General features: G+C 35.2%; 1 protein-coding gene across 1 annotated transcript; it reads right to left on the bottom strand.

The window, feature by feature from the left end:
* On the bottom strand, nt 1-2,182 carry LOC130825067 (antiviral protein II/III-like). Its single transcript, XM_057690098.1, has 2 exons — nt 2,036-2,182; nt 1-1,019 (listed from the first exon to the last, which is right to left on the bottom strand). The coding sequence occupies exon 2, from the start codon at nt 1,004-1,006 to the stop codon at nt 170-172; it is 837 nt and encodes a 278-aa protein (XP_057546081.1). The 5' UTR covers nt 1,007-1,019; nt 2,036-2,182; the 3' UTR covers nt 1-169.
* Nucleotides 2,183-19,515: the final 17,333 nt, after the last annotated feature.

The raw sequence follows: 19,515 nt of genomic DNA, 5'->3' as shown, positions 1-19,515 counted from the left end.
TTCTTGTTTATATAGGCTTCACACTCATTTTTATTCCATATTAAAAACACAGAAGTCGTTACAACTTTGAACTTACAACAATATGTAATATCTTAGCTTATTGTTGCATTTTCATTATTCATTATTAGCTACTAAACAGATACTTATATGACATGAAGACATTTCCATTCTACTTTAGATATTTAAGGATACCGATGACATCAACTAATTCTCCGACTTGTAACCATTTCCAGACTACTTTACCATTTTCTTTTAATTCCAAATCAATTCTAGGACCAGTAGAATCCTTGACAGTTTTACTGGTTTTTTCCCAATTGTTCTCCAGTGACTTGGCTTTATCATTACATTTGAATCCACTATTATCACTAAATTTACTCACGATTTCACCCTCAATATATGTAAATCGCGCTGCTTCTGCAATAGTTTGGATGACCATAAGCGCTAGCTTTTTATCTGTTGTTATATCAAATTTCTTTTTTGTATAGATTTCTTCATTAATAAACTTATTAAGTGGTTTAGCTCCCAACCCTACGGAGGCTCGATCTCCAAGATCATTATAGTTTCCAGTAATACTCGAATTATATCGATTTTTTTGATCTTTAACGTCGGGAAAAATCAACTTTAGGTCAGCTGGATCGCCTTTGAAGAGACGTACTTTCTTGACTCCATCTGCAGTGTGAGCATAACCCACATAATAGAGATCGTTTTTATCAAATGCAGCAGTGATTATTCCATTATCTGCCTGAATATCAATGTAAAGATACTTAGGAGGTTTTGTTGGTGCAGCTACAACTGGTAAATTGTTTTGAAATCCATAAGTTCCTGTTAGTTTTGGATCTTTAACTTTATCTCGAAAGCTATTCAATAGTGTGGAGTAGCTTTGGCTGGTAGCAGTCCTAGTCACAATGAATGTTAGATCTGCTGCATTGCAAGTCCATTGAAGGATCACACTTGTTGTAATGGCTACCAGGATATAAACCAAATTTGTTATCTTTTTCATCTTCATTTTGTTGTTTCACCTGTCAAATTAGTATAAATTCAATGTCTATCAAAAATTTACAAATATATACCAAACTATAGTCAACATTAAATCTAACTTTAATTTACTATGTCATACAATAAGAATTTAAGATTTAATTTACTATGTTAATTTTTCTTATTTTAGTTTACTATATCATAGATACAACAAAATTTTATATTCAATTTACTGTATTAACTTTTTAAATTCAAGTCATATAAATCAACAAAGTAACGGCCTCATCTATTAAACGTGAATATATATTAATGCTAAAAAGCTTGAATGATTTGCACTGTTCTGGTTACGGTTCTCAAATTCTCAAACACCTCTTTTATCTAGAATAAACTTAAATGTATGTGTAATGGCTACGGTTCTGGTTTCATCCAGTTTTAATTCCTAAAATCTAGAACCTGATTCGCACTGTTGGGTTCTGACAGACGTACTTTGTTCATTTATAAAATTCATTTCATATACTTATTATTAATGTTAGGTTTAAATTTTAATAAAATAGCAACAAAGGTATGACCCGGTTTGCGATTCCCGGGGCCGGTTCCTGCCATTTGTTCCATGAGCCTATCATATTTTTTTGGAAACCTTAACGATTTGCGGTTCATGCCAGTTTGAAACTTGTTGCAAACAGTTTCGATGTGGAGACGGTTCTTCAACGGTTCGTGATTGGTTCGGTTCAAGATAACCCGGCCCATGGCCATCATATATAGTAAACAAAAAATGTAAATTCTTCATAAAGATGAAGGAAAAAGGTTAAAGAGCGAACTAGTTATTATACAAAGTTAATTATATTTTACATTATTAATTTATTATATAACCCATTTCAAGTTATTAGTCTTATTTGATTTTGACATTGATTGTTTATCCATCTCAATTAACTTGTATATTATTTTTAATTTATAAATTATAAACTTGTAAAATAACCAAGTCAAAACTTATTTAATTCGTTCAATATAAAAAATATTAATATTAACTATTTACCATCTTTAAAAGAATAAAGAAACTTACAGCAGTATGATGGTCAAGTAATGAGCGGAACCGATAAGAAAACAATAAGAAAATGATGGTTAAAGTGTTTAATGTAGTGAAGTTGTTGTATGCGATAATACGAGTTTTAAAGAAAGGCTGGATTCCTTTAAATAAGCATCAATATCTTGTACCACGAGAATTGTGTGCGTCTTCTTTGCAAATTTGCATTATCTTCTATTGATTCCATCCTTCAATTATTGGTCCACCGTCCATCTAGTCTGCTTACTTTATTATTTGTAGGATGACTCGGATTTTGGTTAACATATGACCAGTCATTAGAAAAAGAAAACAACTTTCTAATGGATCACACCGATTGGGTAAATTATAGAAAAAATCATAAAAAGAATTTTAAACGTATATTATATTCTCTCTGTTCCTTCTTATTTGTTTACTTAAAGTTTTTTTCACTTAGAGAGAAATATTTAAATTTGATTTTTGAAATATATATTGAAGACAAAAAATATTCATGTGAGATTTTGTTAGCTTTGTCTTGATGCAAATAATTTTTAATATATAATTTTTATAATTTTTTATGATGCTAACTAAGAGATATCGAAACTCAAAATTTACTTTGAAATGCGTGGAAAAAATAAAGTTGACAATCAAAAAGGAACGGAGGGAGTGTATACTCTAACACGCCCCTCACATAAGAGTTCTTTAGATTAAAATTGTAGATGCAACACATATCGACCTCTTCATACCCGATGCAAAATATTTCATTTTTGAGTGTGGGGTGGTTAATATTTGAACAGGTGACCTCTTATCACAGTGGTTTCTGACACCATGTTAAAGAATCAATTCAACTAAAAATTTAAACTAATGGTTAATACCTTAAGATATGTATATAATGGGAGTTACTAAATTTCGCCCCCTTTTTCATTTATCGCCAACTCCCTCGAAATTACGAATTTGCCCCTGAAGTTTAAAAAATTACAAAATTGCCACTGGACTTAAAACTTAATTAACAAATGTAAATCACATTTAATAACACTATTAACACTTTAATCCCGAAGATTTGTCTATATATATCGAATTCTCAGACGCATTCTTGTATGAAGTACGAATTCAAACACAATACTATCTCTCTAAAAACTCTCTAAAAATGTTGTTCGATTTTAAACAAGTTGTTACTTGTAATCGATTAACTATGGCTAACGAAAGCGATTATGAATCGGATCCGGTACGTAAATTTTTCAATTTGAATCGTTGGAAATGTTTTTAAAAAACATGAATCGCACAAAACTGGGCGACTGAACCATGGTTCAGTCGCCTAGTTTTGTGCGACTGAACAATGGTTCAGTCGCCCAGTTTTGTACGAATCTTTTTTAAAATTTTTTTTTATTTACATTATTATTTTTTTATTTGTTATTATTATTATTAATTTTATTTGTCGTAATTTTTTTATTATTATTGTTGTTGTTGTTATTATTATTATTATTATTATTATTATTATTATTATTATTATTATTATTATTATTATTATTATTAATTTTTTTTAGTATTAGTATTTTTATTAATTTTTGTTATTATTATTATTTATATTTTCATTATTAATGTAATTAATTTATTTTATTTTTATTTCAATGTTGCAGGAGTTTGAAAACTTCGGAGACAACGTAGATTACTCCGGTAGCTTTGTTACGGATGAGGAATTTATTTCCTTAGATGAGTTACATAGTTGGGCCGATGCGATACGAATAACAATTGGTTTTCAATTTATATGTGCTTCTTATAAAAAAAAGAAGGGCGTTCTAGAGTTAGTGCGTATTTAAGATGTCACCGCTATGGTAATATTAGGGGTGATGTACATAATTTAGATAATACTGCTCGACCTGGTTCTAAAAGTAGACGTTGCGGGTGTAAAGTTTTGATTGTAGCAAGTAGTCGTAAACCAAGAGAAAGACCTTGGATGGTAAGGGTGTGTCCTGGTGAAAAAGAAAAACATAACCACCCGTTCTTGGTTTACAGAGATGGTCATGTAAGGGCGAATAGGATCAATGTAGATATTCGGGAGCACATACGACAACTTAGTGCAACCGAAATGCAACCGACCTTTATTATAACTTTTATTATAGAAAATTTTTCTGGTATTTTTACTAGCATGAATCAGATATATAATATTAGACAATCAATAAAGAGAGAAGAGATGAAGGGTAAGACTCTCCTTCAACACTGTCTTTATATGGCCACAGAACTTAATTACGTGGTCTAGACAGACTTGGATAGCCAAGGGGAATTGAGCAGACTATTAGTTGCAAATCCTACCTCTATCCAAATGATACGTAAGTGGCCGTATGTTGTGCTGATAGATACAACGTACAAAACGAACAAAAAAAAAGTGGCCACTATGTGAAGTGATCGGAATGACGCCAACCAATCACAACATCTTGGTGGCGTTCTGTTTGATGCGAGATGAGGCGGCTGTGTCGTATTCTTGGGTTTTACAAGGACTGAATGATATTTTCGGCACTGCTTAGACTCCTAGCGTCATTGTAACCGATGGAGATGAAGGTTTATCTGCAGCTATTCGTGACGTCTTCCCAGGTAAAAAGGTTTTGTTGATTAATTAATGTCGTTTTATCTATTGAATATGTCTTAATTACGTTCAATGTTGTGTTTAATGTAGATGTGCGACATTTGTTATGCATTTGGCATATTGCAAACGACGTTGAGAACATGGTGGACAAGTTGTGTGGCGGGAAAAAAAATCAACAAGGGCAAATATTCAGGCAGGGTAGATGGAACCCCTTGGTTGTAAGTTCTACAATCGGGGAATTTGAACAGAGATGGCAAGCGATCGTGACTACGTGGTCGGTTAGGAACAAAAAGGTCATTCGGTATCTGGCTGGAACATGAATTCCACTTAGAGAGAAATTTGTGCGTGCGTGGACAAATGATTGTTTGCACATGGGTAACCAGACTACCAGCAAAGTTGAAAGCCAACACTCGTCTTTCAAGTATTACCTTGGTAGCAATAATAATTCATTCGATACCTTTTTTAGACCTTTATATCGCCACGTATCCATCTATGCCTTGGAGCAGCTCCAACTTGAGTATAACCGTATGTTAGAACTGGGTAATTTTGTATTTAACAAATGCGGTTGTGTACTTCAACACACCCATGGATTGCCATGTGCATGTTATTTACATATGTCCATCGGTTCACATGGTGCTTTGTATGTGGATGACATTCATCAATTCTGGAGTACTTGGAGGTACACAGAGGTAGGAGACGAGACCAACGAAGGAGTACGATACGCGAACGCCAATGACAAAGAGTACTTTCAATCTCTGGTCGACGAAGTTCTAAAATCTGATCCTGCAGTTGTACGCCGAATGTCTCAGGTACTTGAATATGAACTACACCCAGATGGAGCCGAAATACCTGAGCTTTACGCAAGTCCACCGAGAAAGGGAAGACCAAGCAAAACCATGAGAAGGAAAAAGAGTGCATTTGAATGTAGCAAATCATCTTCTCGCGGTCGAGGGTCTAGATCTCCATCCCGTGGGAGATCTAGTGGCAGATTTAGTGGTCGAGAAATGCAATCTTCAGTTGGAATTAAGTTTAGTTTCAACTTATCCGGTACATGACTTGCTTTTTCGTTATTTACATTACTTTGTTACATCTTAATCTTATTAACCTTATTTTCAATTATTGCAGATGATCCAGGAGGTCGTGATTTTTCACAGTTTCCATGGCCTAATAACATCCCGTTCATTCTTCCTCCTTACTTGTTCGACTGGATTAATGTGTTAGGTGATGGTAACTGTGGATTTAGAGCTATTGCCGCCACAGAGCTGGGAGGCGAGGAGGCATGGCCTCTTTTAAGACGTGCTATGTGTATGGAAATGCAAATGAACAGAGATCAATACCTACGTTTGTATCTATCCCAGGAGTCGTAGACGATGCCATATTCAAAATAGGTTCACACGGCAACGGACCTGCTCCTTATATTCACTGGATGGATGCACCAATGGCATTGTACTCTGCAGCAACGTTTCTTAACATTGGCATTGCTTATTATGGTTCTGTTAGCGGTAACCCGTTGTACAACTGTTTGGTTCTTCCTTTAAGGAAAGCGCTGGGCGTGCATAGTGTACATAAAATTATACATATATGTTGGGTGAATGGAAATCATTTTGTTCGATTATTAATGAACGAAGATTCATCTCCACTCCCGCCCATCCATCAACTTTGGAGAGAAGCAGTTGAAAATTTTTGCAGACATATTGAAACATATTTCAGTACTAGGATTATGCTCTGGAATAATCTATGCGGGCCACGACCACCACCACGTAATAACACCGCTGATGATGCTGTAAATTTAGATAGTCTGTAGTTTAACGTGCTGTACAAATCATTATTCAGTTGTATTATAGAAATGTATATCAAATTCTTTGTGTATAGCAAATTATAGAAATTATTCAGTTGTATTATATAAACTATAGCAAATGTAGATTAAATTCTTTGTGTATAGTAACGATTCAAATTAATAAAAGCATTGATGTAAACATGAATGAAATTTAATGTAAAAAGCGTTGACATAAATCAATAAATGCATCAATGAATGTAAATTAAGTTTAATACAGACTATGAAGGATCCTGCCCCTCAAATGCTTGTCATTCGGAATATAAATTTTTACAATCATTAAGGTATACATCTAAGGCATGTCGTTGCCGGGGGTTCATTTACGCGACAGGAGGTAATCTTGCCAATGGAGCAAATTGACTGGGCATTCATTCAGAAACTAAAAAAAAAAAGAAAAGCAAAAACGACGTTAACGACATATAAAACGACATCCAAATAACACAAAGACATAACAAAAAACAAATAAATTTAAAACACTCACATATTTAGATCTGCTCTCTGTTCGATGAGGACCGATAGTCGGTCCTTCGCCGGGGACTACGAAGAGGTTCGAGCACACGCTGAACCAGTCAATGTAACTAGGTTCAACCTCCGATGGAACACATGCCTGAGGAAGTGCATGCTCACCACTGCGAGCACTAAAGGGGAACCTACTCCATGCCTCCAAGAACGCATCCGAATAAGCAAATGTCACGGAGTAGGTACCGTGTGCCGGTCGCAGAGCCTTGGCTGGTCGTATAGGAGGGGGGAATAGCCTGCACGAAGCCGACCTGTCGCACTGCCTGCTCCGGAAAATACACCTCCACGATATCAAAGCAATTGATACCCACGATGAAGGTGGTGCGTGGGTGCTCATTGAGCAACGCCCTAGAATCAGTCATGTACGGACTCCATTCCACCTGGATATAGGCCAAGTTAACAAAAAAAAATTTATGTAAAATTAAAAAAACATGCATAACAAAGTGTGATGTGATGTACAATACCTGAGTCTCCGTCATGGAGTCAAGTATGCTACGGCACTCCCTCAGCCTGTCCACCTCACGACATGGTTTTTTCATCGACCACATCTCCGCCCTAGTGTTGTTTGGTTCGTCTGCTCGGCGAGGATGAGGCCGGAAAGCGGAAAAGTACTCATATATCCATGTCTGCAGCAATGTCAAACAACCCGCAATGGTCTTGTAGCCAGCCCTAGATGTCATTTCGAGCTGCCGATACAAGTAGGCCAACGTCATCGCACCCCAGGCGATCTCGTCCTGATCGGCGTTCACGGCAAATACTTCTTCAAATTTTATTCCTACGAACATCGATCATGCAATGAACACTCTTTCTTTATCTACTCCGAATGAGCAATTTTATATGGATACCGGTGCCACATCCCACATGACTCGTTCTCACGGTACTCTTCTTCCTTATTTTCCTTTAAAGCATCAATTCAATAATGCTATTGTTGTCGGTAATGGTAATTTAATTCCAGTTCTTGGTCACGGGCATATTTCTTTTCCTTTTTCCCAAAAATCCTTTTCCCTAAAAATGTCTTACATGCACCTAAACTTATTAAAAATCTCATTTCCGTTCGAAAATTCACTCATGATAATATGGATTCCGTTGAATTTGATCCTTTTGGCTTTTCTGTGAAGGATTTGGCCACGGGGAGCATCGTCCTGAGATCTAATAGCACGGGTGATCTTTATCCTTTTCCATCCGCACATGGAGCTACTCCTTCATCCTCAATATCATCAGCTTTTTCCGTTTTTTCCTCTAGTATTTGGCATTCCCGTTTAGGACATCCGGGCAATGCGGTTTTAAATTCTTTGTATTCCTCTAGTTTAATTAAATGTAATAAAGATCCTCATTTTGCTTGTCATTCTTGTCCTTTAGGGAAACACATCCAATTACCTTTTGTTAATTCTATGACTATGAGTTCTAAACCTTTTGATATTATTCATAGTGATTTGTGGACATCTCCTATCTTAGTCCATCGGGATATAAATATTATGTTCTTTTTCTTGATAATTATACTAATTTTTTGTGGACTTTTCCTTTATATCGCAAATCTCAAGTTTATGATGTGTTTGTGAATTTTCATACTTTTATTAACACCCAATTTGAGCTTAATATAAAATCTTTCCAATGCGATAACGGGGGTGAATTTGACAATAATATGTTTCGTCAATTTTGCACTAGTCGAGGCATTTCACTTAGTTTTTCTTGTCCTTACACATCATCCGAAAATGGCAAATCCGAACGAAAAGTTCGATCCATAAATAATATCATTCGCACTCTTTTGTGTCATGCCTCTCTTCCTCCGTCTTTTTGGCCTCACGACTTAAACACGGCCACTTATCTCCTCAATATTCTTCCTTCTAAACTTCTTGGTAATCTTACTCCCACTCATGTTCTATACCGTAAGTCTCCTACATATACTCATCTACGGGTTTTTGGGTGTTTATGTTTTCCCCTTTTTCCCTCTACTACTATTCACAAACTCCAACCTCAATCCGCTCCATGTGTCTTTTTAGGATATCCCTCTTCTCATAGGGGTTACAAGTGCTATGATCTCTCATCCCGTAAAATCATTATATCTCGGCATGTTCTTTTTGATGAGACCACTTTCATTTTCTCAATCACCTTCTTCATCTCCCCCAACCTATTAGTTTTTAGATGATAATATTCACCTTCAATTACTTAAAACAGCCCCAACACATTCTTCTGGGCCTAATCCATCTTTGAGCCCACCGTTAGATTCTCCCTCCTCTCTCTGCCAGCCTTCTTCAACTCATGGGCCTTCTTCTCTGTCAGGCCCAAATACCATCCCTCAATCTCCATCCTCCCTCTCCCCTACTGGGCCTGCCTCACGCAGCCCAGTCTCCATCCAATCCCCTCCTTTTTCTCCCTCTCCTACTGGGCCAGCCCCAATCCAGTACCCCCCAGCCAGCCCCAATCCAGTACTCCCCAGCCCCATCAGCCCCACCCCAATCCAGTGCACCTCCTCCTCCCTCCCCTCAACTGGGCCTGCCTCATGCAGCCCAGTCCAACAGCCCCCTTCTTCCTCCCCCTTCTCTATTGGGCCTGCCTCACGCAGCCCAATCAACCCCCCTCCTCCTTCCTCATCCACCGGTATAACTACGCGGAGTAAACATGGTATTTTCAAACCCAATCCCAAATACTATTCTCAGGCTTTATCTGTTTCTTTTTCACCTTTACCTACATCTCCTCTACATGCCCTTCGTGACCCAAACTGAAAGTTAGCAATGAAAGAAGAATTTGATGCCTTCATTGAGAATCATACTTGGGATTTGGTGCCGCGTCCTCCTAATGCTAATATCATTCGGTCTTTATGGGTGTTTCGTGTCAAGACCAAGTCCGATGGCTCTTTTGAGCGCTATAAAGCGCGTCTTGTTGGTGATGGTAAATCTCAAAGGGAAGGCATTGATTGTGATGAGACTTTTAGTCCGATTGTGAAACCTGCTTCTATTCGCATTGTTTTAAGTATTGCTCTTTCCAGGTCTTGGTCTATTCATCAGCTTGATGTTAAGAATGCTTTTTTACATGGTCATTTAACTGAGACTGTTTACATGCATCAGCCTATGGGTTTTCGTGATTCTACTCGTCCTGATCATGTTTGTCTTCTTCGTAAGTCTCTTTATGGTCTCAAACAGGCTCCTCGTGCTTGGTATCACCGGTTTACTACTTTTGCAACTACTATTGGCTTTTCTAACAGCATTTCTGATAATTCCTTGTTTGTTTATTATCATGGCTCCGATATTGCTTATCTGCTATTATATGTGGACCATATTATTCTCACAGCTTCCTCAAATTCTCTTCGTGAGTCCATTATGTCCAAACTTAGCTTTGAATTTGCCATTAAGGATTTGGGTCCTCTTAATTATTTCTTGGGTATTGCTGTTACTCGTACTTCTACGGGCCTCTTTCTCTCTCAACAAAGGTATGCCTCTGAAATTCTTGAAAAGGCTGGCATGTCTCAATGTGATCCTGTTGCTACTCCTGTTGCTACCTCCGGCAAACTTTGTGCTAATGCTGGTTCTCCTTGTGAAGATCCTACCTTGTATCGTAGCCTAGCTGGTGCTTTACAGTATCTTACTTTCACTCGCCCAGATATTTCATATGTTGTGCAGCAAGTTTGCCTCTATATGCATGATCCTCGCATTGAACATATGGCTGTTATTCACCGCATTCTTTGCTATGTCAAGGGTACTCTTCCCTATGGTCTGCAGTTACATCGTTCTAATATTTCAACTCTTTTGTCCTATACCGATGCTGATTGGGGTGGCTGTCCTGACACTCGCCGCTCAACTTCTGGTTACTGTGTTTTTCTAGGTGATAACTTAATTTCTTGGTCAGCTAAACGACAACCTACTGTTTCCAAATCCAGTGCTGAAGCTAAATATCGTGGTGTTGCTAATGTTGTTTCTGAAACTTGCTGGATTCGCAATTTACTTCTTGAGCTGCACTGTCCTATTACCACAGCTACCCTTGTCTATTGCGACAATATTAGTGCCGTTTATTTAGCTGGTAATCCGGTCCATCATCAGCGCACTAAGCATATTGAGATCGACATTCATTTTGTTCGAGAAAAAGTTAAACGTGGTGATGTTCGGGTACTTCATGTTCCATCTCGTTATCAGATTGCTGACATTTTCACCAAAGGCCTTCCTCAAGTATTATTTGATGATTTTCGTTCCAGTCTCAGGGTTTTCAAACCGCCCGATTCGACTGCGGGGGTGTATTAGAATATTAGAATATCTTAGCATATCTTAGAATAATATCTCTTTGATTTCTTGCATTATTGTGTATAATCTTTGTGATTATGTAGAATATTAGGAAATATTTAATTTCCTAAAATATAGTGACAATCTTGTATATATTGACATTAACATTAATGAGAAAGGCAGCCGAATCATTCTTACAAAGATGAATAGGAGGGAGTATAATTTATTAGAAGTTTGTAATAGAAGAATCTTGAAAGAGTAAGAAGAAATGAGAAACTTACAGCAGTATGATGCTCAAGCTTTGAGTGGATCGGATAAGGATACAATAGAGAAAATTGTTGCTAAAAAATGTTTAATCTACTATAGTATGCGATAATATGACACATGAATAAATCCTGCCTTTAAATAAGATTTTCCGAAGTTGAGTTGTTTATTTGCATTATCGGGCTGATTTTTGAATAAGTGTATTGGGTCGGTTTAAAATAGATTTTTTGTCCACATTAATCTTTACATAATTGTAAATCTATTTTTAAGTTAAGTCAAATCAAATTTAATTATAAAATCAGGATAATATCTAGTTATTGGATTTGTTTTAAAAAGCTGTTAAGTCCCCTAAGGAGAAGAGAATTATTAAACATCACCACCCCTTTTCATTTTATCACCAGCCCCAATAAATTACGAATTTGCCCCTGTAGTTTAAGAAATTACGAATTTGCCCCTGTAGTTTAAGAAATTACGAATTTGCCACTGGACTTAAAACTTGCTTAACAAATGTAAATCACACTTAATAACACTATTATCACTTTAATCCCGAACATTATCGCTATATATATTGAATTTTCAGACGCGTTCTTGTATGATGTACGAATTCAAACACGGTACTATCTCTCTAAAAACTCTATAAAAACGTTCTTCGGTTTTAAACAAGCTGTTACTTGTAATCGATTAACAATGGCTAACGAAAGCGACTATGAATCGGATCCGGTACATAAATTTTTCGATTTGAATCGTTGTATTTTTTAAAAAAAATCGCAAAAACTGGGCGACTAAATTATGGTTCAGTCGCAGAAAACAGGGCGACTGGACCATGGTCCAGTCGCACTTTTTATACGACTGAACCCTCGCCCAGTTTTTGTGATTTTATTTAATTTTTTTTATTTACATTATTTTTTTATTTTTTATTATTAGTATTAATAATAATAATAATAATAATAATAATAATAATAATAATAATAATAATATTATTATTATTATTATTATTATTATTATTATTATTATTGTTATTATTATTATTATTATTATTATTATTATTATTATTATTATTATTATTATTATTATTATTATTATTATTATTATTATTATTATTATTATTAATTTTTGTTATTATTATTATTATTACTATTATTATTAATGTAAGTAATTTATATTATTAACATTGCTATTATTTTTTTACTATTTATTTAAATAATTTATACTTTTTATTCATTATGGAATGTTTTTATTATTAATGTTTTTATGTATAATTTGTTAATGACCTAACGTACGGTTTGTTTCATATTTCAAATTTTAGGAGTTTAAAAACTTCGGAGACAATGTAGATTACTCTGGTAGCTTTGTTACGGATAGAAAATTTGTTTCCTTAAATAAATTACATAGTTGGGCCGATGCGATAGTAATAACAATTGGTTTTCAATTTACACGTGCTTCTTATAAACAAAAAGAAGGATGTTCTAGAGTTAGTGTGTATTTAAGATGTCACCGCTATCGGAATCAGAAGGGGTTCCTACAGATAAGGAATCACTCGTAGTAAGTCGCGCTACGGAATCAGAAAGCTCTACAATTATTGGCTCAGGTGGTTCCTCCTCCCACATCATTATCTCACTTTCTTCCTCACTCATGAGATCCTCTCGCCTCACTGGCCAACCCCCTAGAATAATTACTCCGCTATCATTATCACTCAACATTCCATCTCTATCAGCTAGTTCCCCCTCCTCATCAGCATTATATCCATCCCCTAAGTTTTCCTCATCAGGCTCTTCTACCACTCCTAAAGAATCCTCCTCCATAAATTCTCCCTGCTCCTCATCAGAATTTTCTTCGAAATCCTCCTCAAATTCTTCTTCTGGGTCCTCATCGGGGTCCTCCTCCGGGTCCTCTTCTGGATCCTCCTCAGGATCCTTCTCGAAATCCAACTCGTCGAAGATTATAAATGACACTGAGTTCGGGTTTACTACAGGAACATCCTCCTCATTACTATCTCTCCTTGCCCCACTAGACTCTGGAACGTCAACTCCGTCCCGACCCTCAGTTTGCACTGCTCTTACCCTTCTGTCAAGCTCTAGGTGAAACTGGTCACTCCTCTCTTTCAGTGCAATCATCTCCTCTTCCATTACTCTTTCATACACTTGTTTGGACCTTTTGTAGATTATTTCCATTCGCCGGGTGTAATCCAAATCACTTTCTCCCTCTTTTCTATCCCAAATTCCCAGAGCCTCTATTTCTGCCCAGGCTGGGGCATTAACTAAAGCTCTCCAGGGTTCCTCTCGGGTAATACTTCCTTCCTCGGTCGGTCTTTTTCCTTTATCCATGAAAGAAAGTAATAATCGAACTTCCTGACTCACAAAGAAAGAAAACAAGGCAATTAATTTCTGAGATAAGACAAAGATAGATAATTCAGAGCATCAGAGATATAAACACAGAAATCCTATCATGCACACATCAAAGTTATCCAAGACATCATGCTTGAAGACACCAAGCACAACACATCATATCCCCTTAATGTCTACCCCTTTTCTCTCGTCAAAATTTTTTTTTTTTCTACGTTAGCCTATCGGTACAGATAAATAACACTAAATAAAACTCCCGCTCTGATACCAGTTGTAACATCTCAGAATAACTCGGGTCGTACGAAAAGAGAAGATGACCTTTTAAAAACGAGACAACTATAATCCGAGTCAAACCGGGATGTTAGAAAACAGTTTAAAACGGTTTTGAGGTTAAGGAAAACGTGCGGATCGAGTTCTACTAGCGTTATTATGAACTACTAGATAATAAGAAATTCTTAGCAGCGGATAAGAACGAAAAGTTAAATCTACTTATTACAACTTGAGAACGAAAATCGCCTCATAAAAACCAAATGTTCTTTAAACTAAATTTTGAAGTTCTTATCAAGACTTCTCTGTCCTAGTAATTTATTTCTTCAGGGGACAATCCTCACTCCCCCAGACCTGCAACTTAACTTACTGCTAGTCATTGCCCAAATAGGTAACAACATCATCGCAGGGTCGTTAAGACCAAAAGTACACGTCAGCAAACGTCGCATACCAAATAAATAATAACACAAGAGAAAGTTTTAATTTATTAGCTGACAATTCACAGAACCTTATGCTTCGATCATGCTTATTAAGAATAATTATTTTCATGTAAAGGTTAGTCAGCCATACTGCTGTACTATCCAGCCATACTGCCGGTACACTCCAAACTCCATAAGTGAGACAATACATTAGGGGAAGCTAACCCCTAAGCAAGTCTCTACCATAGACACTCGCCTTACTTCGGTGTCTATGGTTAAGTATGCACACCCCCGCGGTGGCTCATAATGCCCTCATAAACCGTGAGTAATTCTTTTCCACCAATTGACGTCATACTACGTCCACTTTAAAGTTAATGAGGTCATACTACCTCTGCTTATCAAAACAATGTATAAAAATTACTGATTCGAAAGATAACATTATTCGTACTATATATCCCTGCTTTACTTTTGTATATCATTATTATATGATACATCGGACTAATGCGAACCACGCTGCGTGTACATACCTTAAGCAAGATAACCAACTCACAAGCGTCTTAATCAATTCCCGGTCACGAATCGACTTCCTACAAGGTTCAATCGTATTCGGGAAATAAGCACACATACTCATTTTCCTCAAATCATCTAACATACACATATTCAATCACATCCATACCTAGAATACTACACACAATCATGAACATCTATCTCATACTATAACATGATAAATGCACAAAACAGGACAGCCTATACAATCTGTCCAGAAACTCAACTTAAAACTGTCAAATTGAAAATCCGACTTCACCATTGCGTCCGGAGGGCGACAAAACCCCCGGATACCAATTTTCATAATTTATAACATAGTATAAGTATTTTTAACTTAATTTCAAAGCCAAAAATGTTCCAAAAACACATTTTTTTCACCATTTTCAAAACCTACGGGATTTTGTCATTCCATCATTTTTTTTATCACAAAAATATAAATATCAATGCTTTATGTCCTATTAAATCTAAACAAGAAAATTTACATAAAAATAAATTTTAATGAATTATTATTATATATTTTTTTTCAATATAATTCTTTTTACACAAATGTTTTCACACATACACATCACATATATACATGTACATTTTTTTTTACTAACATTATAAATTCCTTCTACTAATCAATAAAAATAAATAAATTCCTAACACCACATACATTTTTTTTCTATGAACATCCATTTTTATATATATATATTTTCAATCATCCTTCAAACAATTTCTTCACACATATGTAAACATATCCAAAACCCTAAAAAAACATACATCAATTTAGATAGAAAATACATCATACTTTCACACATGAATTTTTAAATCATGAACAAATCATAAACTATAAAATAACACACATAAAAATCATAGAAATTTAAATTAAAATTAAAAAATAAAAACTAGATTAAGAATTACTCACAATTGTTCAAGAACAAAACACCAAAATTGATGAATCAATGGAGAATTAGGCGTGGGAATTTGAGGGTTTTGGGAGTGTTTTTCTTACTTGCAAATGGTTTGGAATGAAAAGATGTAAGGAAAATTAAGAGATTAAGGAAATAAGGCAATTAAGGAAATAAGGCAATTAAGGAAAATTAAGGCAATACTTATGGAAGACAATAATTCCTTAACCTTTCAATATTCTTAAGAAGTTACTAATCTCCCATCCTTACTCCATATGGCCGGCCATCCATTCCACTTCCCATTTATTTTTTTATTTTTTATTTATTTTTTTTTTTGAAATTAAGATAGGTTAGGAAAAAGGTTTAGACTTAAAATAGTTTAAATTGCCTTAAAAGTTGAAGTCTCATGATCTAACCTACTAACAAAATAATTAATTTAATATAATTTAATAAATAATATAGTCTTCTAAAAAATAGTAATAATAATAATATTACTAGCAAATCATTTAATATATCGGAAAAATATCGGGGTGTTACAAATATCATCACCATTACTAATTATTCACAATAATAACCAATCGACCAAATATTAAAACAATTTTTAAAGTTATTTAATTAATCATCACCAAAATATAGTGTAAAATACACATTATTAGTAGTTATTTCTCTAAATCCAAGCCCTAATCGTTTCGTGTTCAAAGATAACATATTTAGTTACTACCCATACTAAGATTCGAAGAAACTAATACAAAATCAACATACAACCCATAATTTCAAACACACTTCAAACCCTAAGTCATAAACATGTTTAATTCATTAATTAAATTCTTATCCACCAAAAAGATTTAATGAAATTAACACAAAACCAACATCAAACTCAATACACTTAATAAAAGTCCAATTAAAGCTAGAAAATTAACTAGAGGAAAGAGGAGATGGCTCACAATGGCGGGACTAGAAAAGGGTGAGAGTATGGGTAGCTATTGTGGTGATGGTGGAGGGTGGACAGTCGGCTGCTGCCGGTGGAGTCCTTCGGTGCGCCTGCCGCTGAGGGGAAAGAAGAGACACGACCTATTGTCGGTGTCTAGGCTGCTGTTTGTTGCTCGTGGGAGGAGATGACACGGCTGTGCAGGTGGTTGCTCGTGGGTGGCTGGTTGGGGCCAGCTGCTGGCGGCACGGCAAGGGGGAAAGGAGAGAAAGAAGGAGGAGAAGGAGGGAAGAAAGTGACGACTGGTGGGGAAGCAACGAGGGTTTCGTGCCCTTTTTATCATGGTTATTTTTATTATTATGATTATTATTATTATTATTATTATTATTATTATTATTATTATTATTATTATTATTATTATTATATTATTATTATTATTATTATTATTATTATTATTATTATTATTATTATTATTTATTTATTTAGTTAGTTAGTTATTTATTTATCTATATTCATCTTTTTGCAAGGGACCTTCGTGTACTCACAAATTTAATAAAATAATAATTTTAATTCGAACCTCCTCATTTTAGAATCGTGATTGTATTTTTAATATAAATATATGTTAATATTTAAATTCGTATATGAAAGGAGTTTATAAAAACTACTTCTAAATTAATTTGACATAATTATAAAATCTCTAAAAGTTATTAAAATATTAATTAATGACGTTAGAAAATCAAAATTAAATACAACCAATGAGATTGTGACATATGTACTACTCAATCCTCTTCCTCCCATCTCCATCCTCTTCATGGAGAGGATCAAGACCAATCCTCTTGGCCAAGAGGATTGTTATTTCTTCTACACATTCAAGAGGATAGCTTAAAGGAGGAAAGAGAGTACTAAGAGGAAGGTAAATCCTCTACAATTTTCATGTTCTTATAGTCCAATTCTTAAATTTGTCACACTTTTAATTTTTTCGCCATCCCTATTCAATTAAAATGATGAAAATGCCCCTGAACTTAAAATTTGTATAAAATACTTCAATCTCACTCAATAACACTTTTATCACTCTAAAAACACTAAATCTAAAGATAAAATTTGTAGAGCTAAACCTAAGGAAATCAAAATGTAAACAACAATTCGAGGTAATTTCTAATCGAATCTCATTCCAAAATTCAAAAAAATTAAAAATAAAAAAATTATTCTAAGCACACAGTCGCACAGGACCCAACCGCGGAGGAGTCGCACAAAAGCCGCCACACAATTTGTCCACCATGCTTTCTACATCACTGGCAATATGCCATACGCATAATAAATGTCGCACATCTACATTAAAAAGAAGATGGAATATAATTAAGATATATTTAATAAATAAAACGACAATAATTAATCAATATAATCTTTTTACCTGGAAAGACATCACAAATAGCTGCAGATAAACCCTTGTCTCGATCAGTTACGATTACGTTGGGAGTTTGAGCACTGCCAAAAATGTCTCTCAATCTCTCCAGCATCCACGAATATGACACAGCCGCCTCATCTCACATCAAATAAAACGCAACCAAGAAGTTGCGATTGGTTAGCGTCATTCCAATTATTTCACAAAGCAGCCACTTTTGTTTGTTTGTTTTATACGTTGTATCTATCAACACAACATAAGGCCATGTATGTATCATCTGGATGGATGTAGGATTTGCAATTAATAATCGACTCAATTGCCCTTCACTATCCAAATCTGTCGTAACCACGTAATTATGCTCTGTAGCCATATAAAGACAGTGTTGAAGCGGAGTCCTACCCTCCATCTTTTCTCTCCTAATTGATTGTCTAATTGAGGTCATGATAAACGCAGGTTGCATGCCGGTTGCACTAAGCTCTCGTATGTGCTGTCAAATATCTACAGTCAACCTATTTGTTCTTATATGACCATTTCTATATACTAAGAACGGGTGGTTATATCTTCCTTTTTCACCAGGACACACCCTTACCGTCCAAGGTCTTTCCCCTGGTTTACCACTACTTCCTACAATCATAAATTTACACCCACATGTTCTACTTTTAGAACCAGGTCGGGCAGTATTATCTAGGTTATGCAAATCATGGTTCGGTTGAAGATCAGTTATTTGAGCTATCAGGTTAGCATCGGTTCGGTGTCGGTTGAAGTTCGTGTCGAGTAGTCAATCGGTTTCGGGTTATCATCAGTTAATAATTGTTTCGGTTTTACCGGGTACAGATCGAGTTCGGGTATTATTTTCCAGTAGAATTTGGCTACGAATTACTAATTACTATAGATCGAATCAATATGAGATTAAGTTGTTAGTCATTTTTTAATTGATGATAAGATTCCCTTTACTTAAAGCAAAATAGTTAAAATGCAACTCAGTAAGGGATTATTACTTTGTTCGTTTTACTTGTTTGACTGTAATTTAAAATTAAAGTTTTATCATTTTTCATCTAATTTGATTAACAATAGTTAAATAAACATTGACCATTGATTATTAACTCTAAATATATGAAACCATGTATTTATAAAATTTAATTTATAAAAATTTCTATTACTTAATTAGATTAACTAATATGAGTCGATCATACCTCAATGTTAAAAATTGGTTTAGGTTTTATAACATTTCGATTAAAAATTCGTTCAGGTTAAGTCGGTTTTAGCCGGATCGAGTTCGGTTTTGAGCATGATTCGGGTTG

The sequence above is a fragment of the Amaranthus tricolor genome, chromosome 10 (assembly GCF_026212465.1).
Source record: "Amaranthus tricolor cultivar Red isolate AtriRed21 chromosome 10, ASM2621246v1, whole genome shotgun sequence".
Classification (NCBI taxonomy): Eukaryota; Viridiplantae; Streptophyta; class Magnoliopsida; order Caryophyllales; family Amaranthaceae; genus Amaranthus; species Amaranthus tricolor.
Note: the sequence above shows the minus strand (reverse complement) of the source record. Positions and strands in the feature narration are given on the sequence as shown.

Excerpts from the sequence above, each read along its gene's own strand:
- LOC130825067 (XM_057690098.1), bottom strand. The coding sequence starts at position 1,006 with ATGAAGATGAAAAAGATAACAAATTTGGTTTATATCCTGGTAGCCATT.